The sequence below is a fragment of the Clarias gariepinus genome, chromosome 28 (genome assembly GCF_024256425.1).
Source record: "Clarias gariepinus isolate MV-2021 ecotype Netherlands chromosome 28, CGAR_prim_01v2, whole genome shotgun sequence".
In the NCBI taxonomy this organism is placed as follows: domain Eukaryota; kingdom Metazoa; phylum Chordata; class Actinopteri; order Siluriformes; family Clariidae; genus Clarias; species Clarias gariepinus.
Window position 1 is genome coordinate 1,772,501 of NC_071127.1, and position 10,000 is coordinate 1,782,500.

Genomic DNA, 10,000 nt, shown 5'->3' on the forward strand with positions numbered 1-10,000 from the left:
CTGTTGATGAATATAGTTTGTCCTCTACCTATGGCATCTACACACACAGACACACACACACACACACACACACACACACACACACAAAACTGTGTTATACTGCTATACTATGAGTACACTGCAAGGATGCTAAATAAATAAAAGACCAGCATTAAGGTGAAATGTGGTGTTGACCATCACTGCTGCACAGACACTCATCCCAGAATTTGGGGATTAGAAGCTTTTTTTTTTTAATCATATTGACACATTGATCATGTTGATGTTCCTTTTTCTTTCTGTTTGTAGGATGATAACTCGCTGTTTTTCCAGTTCGGTCCTTCCATTGAGCAGCAAGCCTCAGTGATGTTGAACATTATGGAGGAATATGATTGGTACATTTTCTCCATCGTCACCACCTACTACCCCGGGTACCAGGACTTTGTCACCAAGGTACAGATAAAAAATAGCACAAGTAATATAAAGCTTTAAATAAAGTAAGGCTAAAACTTGGGTCATGATTGTTAGTCTTGCTGGTAGGGTTGTTTTGAGACAAATGGTTTGAGCCAGGTTTCTGACCAGACCTCAAGCTAGCCTTAGATCAGACCAGGAGCTAGTCTTTGATCAGATCAGGCTTAGGTCAAGTCAAATCAGGATCAAGGCTATTGTCAGACCAGGATTTAGTCTCTGATCTGACCAGGAGCTAGGATTAGATCAGAACAGAAGCTAGTCTTTAATCAGGCTAGGACCTATGCATTGATCAGACCAGAAACTAGGCTTTGATCAGATGAGGAGTTAGTGTAATATCAGACCAGGAGCTAGGCTTTGTTTAGATAAGAAGCTGGGCCTTGTCCAGATCAGTTGTAGGGTTGAGATCAGAACAGGAATAAGGCTTTAACCTACAAACCATACCAGAAGCAAATCATTAATCACTTTAGGAGCAAGGCTATCAGGTAATAAACTAGGCTTTCATCAGATCAGGAGCTAGGCTTTAATCAATTAAGAAGCTATTCTTTGATCAGACTATGAGCTAGGCTTTGATTAGTTTTGAGGCTAGGCTTTGACCAGACCAAAAGCAAGAATATTATCAGATCATAAGCTAGCCATTGATCATATTAGGAGCTAGGCTTGGATTAGCTCATGAGTTAGGCTTTGATTGGACCAAAACTAGGGTTTGATCAGACCAGGAACTAGGCTTTGATCTGATCAAGTACTGTCTGTGCAGAATTTTCCCAGTTTTTCCACAGGTTTTTTGCGTTCTCTGGGTTTGCTTTCAGTCACTCTAAGTAATACTCCAAAATATTTTCATGTGGGTTTCCCTTTTGTCTTGCTCTTTATCAGATCCGCAGCACTATCGAGAACAGTTTTGTGGGCTGGGAACTAGAGGAAGTTTTATTGTTGGATATGTCAGTAGACGATGGAGACTCCAAAATCCAGAACCAGCTGAAGAAGCTCCAGAGTCCCGTTATCCTGCTGTACTCCACCAAAGAGGAAGCCAACATCATCTTCGAGGTGGCACACTCTGTTGGACTCACAGGGTATGGGTTCACCTGGATTGTACCATCTCTGGTGGCAGGGGACGCTGACCACATTCCTGCAGAGTTTCCTACAGGTGATCTTTTGTGTTCATACAGTGCGAGACATGGACCTGCTTCAGGGGAGAGTCGGCGTGTCCATGAAGTGTGTGATAAACCTTAGAGCCGCTATGGTGCTGTGTGTGTGTGTGTGTAATCTCTCTCTCTCACTGTGTCTCAGGTATGATCAGTGTGTCGTATGATGAGTGGGACTACGGGTTGGAGGCGCGAGTACGTGATGCTGTGGCTGTTATCGCCACGGCAACATCGGCCATGATGATGGATCGTGGACCTCACACACTTCTAAAGTCTGAGTGTCACGGAGCTCCAGAAAAGAAGAGCACAGGAAACACAAATGAAGTTCTCAGGTATACACACACACACACACACACACACACACACACACGCGCGCGCGCTAAATACTCAGCTCAGTGGTTTGCATTTAAATGCAGGTGCACACACTTTTGTATACAAAAAAATGTGTGTGTGTGTGTGTGTGAGACACAGTGGTGGGTCTTACTCAGAACTGCTGCATGTGTGTATTTATTGTATTAAGTATTCGTCTGGGCAATCAATACACACCGCAGTGATCAATTTCAGATCACTCTACATACAACCTGCTTTATATTACAGTGTGTGTTGTCTATGTGTGTGTTTGTGTGTGTGTGTGTGTGTGTGTGTGTGTGTGTTTTGATGTAGAAAAAGGGGGGATGTGGTCCAATCAATATCCAATTCTGCTTTACACAACACTGTACCTGTGAGTTATGAACAGCAGGAAGAGCTCAGTGTAGTCCAGTGTTACAGACGTCTTTATAAGAGTGTTGGGTATAAAACACTTCGCTGTGTGTGTTTAACACGCTGCAGAAAACACACACACACTGTAAAATAATGATCCAGGTACTGAGGGGTTCAGTCTACAATGAGAGGGTATTTATTTATTAGGCAGAATGTATGTGGTCTTACACACACACACACACACACACACACACACACACACACACACACACACGATATCATCGAGTCTGCAATAGAGTTCAGCCCAGAGTTTACTGGGATCTCATACTGGGAAATGAAAGCGTTACCTCTTCTGAAGCATCATTACACTACAAACAGCACATCTCTCTCTCTCTCTCTCTCTCTAAGATTATGGTTTCCATAGCAACTCAGAAGATTGGCTCAGGAATCTTAGTGGTTGTGGTTACTGCAGCAACGCATTACATATGCTTTGGTTCTCTCTCTCACACACACACACACACACACACACACGCACAGGAAGATGCCTGTTGGATGCAAACACACTGCTGAGTTTATGCTACAGTTATGTGTGTGTGTGTGCGTGTGTGTGTGTGTGTGTGTGTGTGTGTGTGTGTGATTTTAAAGTTACGTGTGTCTATGAAGACTGAAATATTAAGTGTGATACACACACACACACAGTAATTTTGTCTACATATGATGTGTGTGTGTGTGCGCGCGTGTGTGTGTGTGTGCGCGTGTGTGTGTGTGTGTGTGTTTTTCAGGTACTTGATGAACGTGACGTTTGAAGGTCGTAACCTGTCGTTCAGTGAGGACGGATATCAAATGCATCCCAAACTCGTCATCATCCTACTGGACAAGAACAGACAGTGGGACAGAGTCAGTCTACATGTTTGTCTCTCTGTCTTTTAAGCTGTCTGTCTGTCTGTCTGTCTGTCTGTCTGTTCACCTGTTTGTTCTTCTCTTAAGCTGTTCGTTTACCTGTCTGCCTCTTCAGCTGTCTGTCTCTCTATCTGTCTACCTGTCTGTTCTTTTACCTGTCTGTCTCTTTAGCTGTCTGTCTCCTTACCTGTCTATCTGCCTGTTCTTTTACCGGTCTTATTACCGTCCTTCACCAGTCTCACCATTGCAGTCTGGCTCCTTGTTTGTCTCTGTATCCCTGAGCCAGATTACCTGCATACACCTAGTTATTTCTCTGTGTTTGTGTCTCTTTACCTGTCCACCTGTGGGAGGACATCCTTCAACATGTCCTCTACCTATCTACCTGTCTCTGTCTTTTTGCATGTCTTGCTATGCCTCCTTCTCTCCACCTGCCTTACTGTTTGTCTGTCTACCGGTCCAGCTTCCTGTCTGTCTTGCTTTATTATTATTATTATTATTATTTATTGATTTTAATTATACAAAAAATCAATACAATCAATCAAATAAACAATAAAAAAAAGAAGAAAAGAAAAGGAAAGAATAATTGTATATACAAATATAAAGCCAGGGTGTAATAAAACGATAGAACAATCACAAAGTGAAGAACTTAGGAAGACATAACGGACGAGTACATCGCTTTAGGATTAACAGTCCTGTTTTAACTCCTGTTCCAGAGTTTTATATATCTGTTAAGATCGTTTCTAAATACAGAGAAAAAAGGTTTTACATCAGTAAACTTTTGTTTATTCAATTCAATTTTTATACTTTTTTTATACTATAGCTTTTAACAATTATCATTACGAAGAATTATTCACAGGTAAAAATTCAGCCAAAACATCCAAATAAAACATCTTTGAAACAGAAAGAAAAGTCACTTTCAAAACGAGATTGAATGAATATTAAGAATTCTGACCAATAAAGTCTCTGTGTAGGAAAACGTTTTCTTCATCAGACTGACAAAAAGAACACTTGACTTTAATGTCTGACTTATATTTCCTAAAAAGGGCTTTGGACAGATAACATTTGTGTATTAATTTAAATGTTATTTACTAAAAGATACTTTGAAGGACCATACTGTACTTCCTCCCGGGATAAATCCCCTACAGTACTATTACAGTATGATATTACATAAGGAATTGTAATGACCTCTCGCTCTCTGGAAGAGAACTCTACAGAAAAGCAAACTCCTCCGACCATGTGTCAGTTCGTTTCAAAGAATAAGATGATGGTCATTGGAATGTAGAGCCTTAAACTCACCCCAGGGGGTATAGAATTAGCAACAACAGCATATTCATAAGCCGATTTCTGAGTATTGTATTTCTGTAAAAAGTCTAAATAATCATAAAGTCTGCCATGTGTGTTAAACAACTTTCCAATTAAAAGGAAGTTGTTTTTGAACCAGTTATAAATGAAAATTGATTCATTCTTGTAAAATCCATTTTCATTGTTCCATTGTTTGGAAAAATCCGTCTTGCTTTATGTCCACCTGTCCGTCCATCCCTGTGCATGTGCATCACAACATGACTACGTCTCCACTTACACTCTGTCTACCGGCTGTCACTCTACATAACTGTATGTGTGTGTGCGCACCCACAGGTGGGGAAGTGGGAGAATGGCTCTCTGTCAATGAAGTATCACGTGTGGCCGAGGTTCGAGCTGTATTCAGGGGAGGAGAGTCGCCAGGACGACCACCTGTCAATCGCAACCCTCGAGGAAGCGCCATTCGTCATTGTGGAGGACGTCGACCCTCTGAGTGGAACCTGCATGAGGAACACCGTACCCTGCAGGAAACAGCTGAAAATACGGTACACACACACACACACACACACACACACACACACACACCACATCTCTAACTTTCTTCTTCCCATCTATCTTCCTCATCTCTCATTTCCCCTGCATGTCTGCATCTCCAACTGTCTCTCTCTCTACCTGTCTGTCTCCCTGTCTTTCACTATACCTGTGTGATTAGTTTCTACCTCTCTATCTATCTTCCTGTCTGTCCTACTAGCTCTTTGTCTCACCTCTCGGATCTTCTTCACTGCATGTCTCTCTACTGTGGGACTTTTAGAGTGTTTTGAGACTTTTAGAAGTCAAACCGAGATACATCTGTTTTGTTCTAGAACAGGACACACACACACACACATTGCTGTAGTGTGTGTGGTGGGCGGGAAATGACGCAGAGGCTCGGAGCTCATTTTAAAATTAGCTCTTTATTGAACAGCATGTGCGCTGTTAATAGGGCTCACCGGGCGATGCCTCAGTTCTAGTGAGCGCTGATCGCCTAATCACCAGGACCGAGCTATAGAATACATGAACACTGCATACACCACAGCAATACTGTCTGCATTGTGAAGAAGAAAGAGACAGATGGATAGAAAGAGAGAGCCAGAGAGGGAGAGACAGCTGTCTTCATACACACACAGACCCCAACAGAGCAATAATTTAAGTCTGATGTTTCATGTTTCTTTCTTTGTTCCTCTCAGTAATCAGACTGGTGAATCGGGCATGTACATAAAACGCTGCTGTAAAGGCTTCTGTATCGACATCCTGAAGAAGATCGCCAAGTCTGTAAAGTTCACCTACGACCTTTACCTCGTCACTAATGGCAAGCATGGAAAGAAGATCAATGGCACCTGGAATGGCCTGGTGGGCGAGGTGAGACTTTCCATCAGTCTCTGATCTATCTCTCACTAATCCAGCACTTGCTGATCCATTCCTCACAAATGATTCTTCACTGATCATAACTCACTGATCATCACTCACTTGCTGATTCATCACTCTCTGATCACACTTTAGAGATCCATCTGTCTCTGATCATCACTCACTCACTGATCATCACTCACTGATCATCACTCACTGATTATCACTCTCTTTTTCTTCTTCTTTGTCTTACAGCTGTTCCCTTTCAGGGGTCACCACAGCAAATCATCTGCCTCCATCTAACCCTATCCGCTGCATCCTCTTCTCTCACAACATCTTGTTCTCCCTCACTACATCCATAAATCTCCTCTTTGGTTGCTGATTATAGTCTCTGATCCATTAATCACTGATCATCACTCACTTATTGTCCTATCACTTGCTGATCTATCACTCTCTGATCTATCACTCTCTGATCATCACTCACTACTGACCCCTTACTGATTAATCACTCTCTGATCATCACTCATTAATCCCTCACTCACTGATCATCACTTGCTGATCCATCACTGACTGATTCCTCAATTATCATCACTTACTAATGATCCTTAATTGATCACTCACTGATCCATAACTCTCTGATCATCATCACTCTCTTATTCTTCATTCACTGATCCATCAATTAGTGATCATTACTCACTACTGATCCCTCACTGATCATTACTCACTACTGATCCCTCACTGATCATCACTCACTACTAATCAGTTATAGAGGCCAGTTATATTATTTATCTGTTTTTTTTTATTTAGTTTTCTTTTGGTAGAGGCACATGATTTGAAATTTTTCATGACAGATTATTCAGAACATATTCCTGCTTGTGTCCATGGCACTGATCGACACCCTTAGTGATTTACAGTAGTGCTTTTTGGTCTCCATGGAGAAATTATCCTCTCGCTAGTACAAATAGGCTATGGTCTAAGAATATCACAGAGCTAAAACACTGTTAGAGAGGACAGGACATAAAAAGGGGTAAAAAAAAAAAAGAATACAAGTTTAGTTGACTTTATTTTTTAATGTCCATCACTGTCTGTTTGATGTCTCGTTACCTAGAGAGCAAATAAAGTGCTTCAGGGTTTAAGGATGGATTTTAAGATTTAGGATTTAACATTAGGGAGGAGGATTATGACAAGTTATTACGTGTTAAGATGATAATTTACTGATTTTACATACAGGTCCGTTTCAAGTTTGGGTTTATTCTATGCTTATAGAATTAGTGATAAGTGAGAGTGTATAGACCTGTGCTTCGTATAGGGAAAGAGATTAAAGTTTAAGTTATTTTTGTTCCTAAAAGTACATTTAGTTCTGGTTTATTTTAACTTGCATTGATAAGCAGCAGCCCATCTACATTCATCTGTAGCGAAACACTGACTGCACACAAACACACACAAACACACACAAACGCACACATTCACACTCACACAGGTCCTGCAAAACTCCTTCTCAGTACCACCCACACAGGTCAGTTTCATAACAGAGAGAGAGAAAGAGAGAGTCAGAGTCAGAGAGAGAGAAAGAGAGAGAAAGAGAGAGAGAGGGAGAGAGAGAGAGACACGACCGATGAATGAAGACACACATCTCTCCCACATACACACACCTTTTCCATAGGTTATGTTTTGTCTTGCTTTAACATATGTAGGGCTAAACTGTGAGAAATAGACAGACACAGAGAGACAGACAGACAGACAGAGAGAGAGAGAGAGAGAGAGAGAGAGAGAGAGAGAGAGACGGATGAAAAGGGAGGGAAGTAGGGAGTATGGTAAGTAGAATGTCTATTTCCAGTGTGACCTAGTGTGATAACCCACTTTCACTCTCCATCTTTTTGTTCTCTTTCTCTCATGGTCGTGTCTCCTTAATGAGATGCAGTTAGGGTTTAGGGCTTAGGGTAAAGGGTGATGACACTTACATAAGTGTGACATAAGTGTGTCCACACTTTGTCTGAGAGTTCGGGGTAGTTTTAAATTGTTGAAGTTTCTGCTACAGATTAGGGATTAGGGGACTGGCTGAGAGTCAGAGTCAGAGATAGGGTCTGGGTGTAGGATGTAGAATTATGTGAAAAGGGTTAAAAACACACATCATGTTTAAATTGAACAGGTTTGGGGTTAATGTTAGAGGAAATAGAGTGTTAGCATATTATGTGATTGGGAGTTTAGGGTGGAGGGTGAGTGTTGAGTTTACAGCAGGGTTCAGATTTAATGAAGAGTTTAAGTTTGGGTGTGATAGGGCTTGATGTTTTCAGCGTTATATTAGGAATTAGTGCTTATTCCTGGGCAGTTTCTCAGGTGGCTTCTCTTGCTTACCGTCCTTGACTCAGTGTGTGTCAGCAGTTATTATAAATGAACTTTATGGGGAGGAATAAATAACGTCTCTTTAACTTCTGCTCCAGGTGGTGGTGAAAAGCGCTCACATGGCTGTCGGTTCTCTCACCATAAATGAGGAAAGGTCAGAGGTCATCGACTTCTCTGTGCCATTTATTGAGACTGGAATCAGTGTCATGGTCTCCCGTAGCAACGGCACTGTGTCACCGTCGGCGTTCCTCGGTGAAAAGCTACTCACATATATTCTATAATACACAACTGTACCCTTTATAACTGCGGAACTCCAAGTTAACCTGTCTTGAATAATGTACCCCAAAATATTCCATGGTACTTGGAAGTGCTGATGTTGGTGTATGTGTTTAGAGCCCTTCAGTGCAGACGTGTGGGTGATGATGTTCGTCATGCTCCTGCTGGTTTCTGCCATCGCTGTGTTTGTGTTTGAGTATTTCAGTCCTGTGGGCTACAACTGCTGCCTCGCCGACGGAAGAGGTGAGTGCTCTATTTATAAAAATCAGACTCTGGGTCTGTCTGGGTCTTGGGCTCTTTGTTTGATTAGAGAATTAAAATAGCACTTATGCCAATACAGCTATCTTGGATTTAATTAACTAAACTGAGAGGCAGAGATGATTCTCTCTCTCTCTTTCTTTCTCTCTCTCTGTCTCTCCCTCTCTCTCTCTCTGTATCTCTTTCTGTATCTCTCTCTGTTTAATCTAGTTAATTATTAGCACAAGATTCCGTAATGGTTCCTTCAACCATTAATCTTGAAATATAACATGTCTCTTTTTTTTTATCTCAGAGCCTGGTGGTCCCTCATTCACCATTGGTAAGGCGATCTGGCTGCTGTGGGGTTTAGTGTTTAACAACTCAGTTCCTGTGCAGAACCCCAGAGGAACGACTAGTAAGATCATGGTATCAGTGTGGGCTTTCTTCGCTGTGATCTTCCTGGCCAGCTACACTGCCAACCTCGCTGCTTTCATGATCCAGGAGGAGTACGTCGACCAGGTCTCAGGACTTAGTGACAAAAAGGTACATAGTCATAAGAAGAGCTATGATAACTCTAATAAAGCAGGCTGCTAAAGTTTCAGAGTCGTGTCCCTATAGCATTCAGTCAATAAAAAAAGTTTAGTATTATTTTAATATCTCTGTCTCTTACTTTTTTCTCCTGGTTCTCTTTTTCTTTTTTCAGTTCCAGAGACCTAATGACTTCTCTCCTCCTTTTCGATTTGGGACCGTGCCAAATGGCAGTACAGAGCGCAATATCCGTAATAACTATAAGGAGATGCACTCGTACATGGTGAAATTCCACCAGCGCAATGTGGACGAAGCTCTACAGAGTCTGAAAGCTGGGTCAGAACCAGAATATTATGTCTTACATAAATCTATACATAGAGCAGTAAGATGCACTAGTCTTACTAACATTACTAATACAATAGCATTAATATCAACCATAAGCTTAACATTTATCCATCCATCTAGAAGCCTCTGTAGTCCAACTAGCGGCTGTGTAGTCCAATGGTGACGAGAGCATTTATACCATGGCAGGACCTTTGGTCAACATTCACAAGCACATTCACACATTAGGAGCGAACCCCAGTTAACCTAATCTGCATGTCTTTGGACTGTTGGAGGAAACATGCAAACTCCATGAACACAGACACATCCCGACGCGGGAATCAAACCTGCACTACATGTAGAAAGAGAAAGATATCAGCTAAGCTAACACATATCCCTCCATCAGCATTCCTTTAGATCTCCACCCC

General features: G+C 41.7%; 1 protein-coding gene across 2 annotated transcripts in view; it reads left to right on the forward strand.

The window, feature by feature from the left end:
• The window catches only part of grin2ba (glutamate receptor, ionotropic, N-methyl D-aspartate 2B, genome duplicate a), a 62,360-nt gene that overhangs the window by 45,996 nt on the left and 6,364 nt on the right, over nt 1-10,000 (forward strand). For both annotated transcript variants that reach the window (XM_053490210.1, XM_053490211.1), the window contains exons 5-14: nt 286-429; nt 1,318-1,588; nt 1,732-1,918; nt 3,068-3,182; nt 4,821-5,029; nt 5,711-5,882; nt 8,309-8,462; nt 8,604-8,729; nt 9,037-9,266; nt 9,427-9,587. In XM_053490210.1, the coding sequence (XP_053346185.1) occupies nt 286-429; nt 1,318-1,588; nt 1,732-1,918; nt 3,068-3,182; nt 4,821-5,029; nt 5,711-5,882; nt 8,309-8,462; nt 8,604-8,729; nt 9,037-9,266; nt 9,427-9,587 (1,769 nt within the window). The remainder of the gene's footprint in view (nt 1-285; nt 430-1,317; nt 1,589-1,731; nt 1,919-3,067; nt 3,183-4,820; nt 5,030-5,710; nt 5,883-8,308; nt 8,463-8,603; nt 8,730-9,036; nt 9,267-9,426; nt 9,588-10,000) is intronic.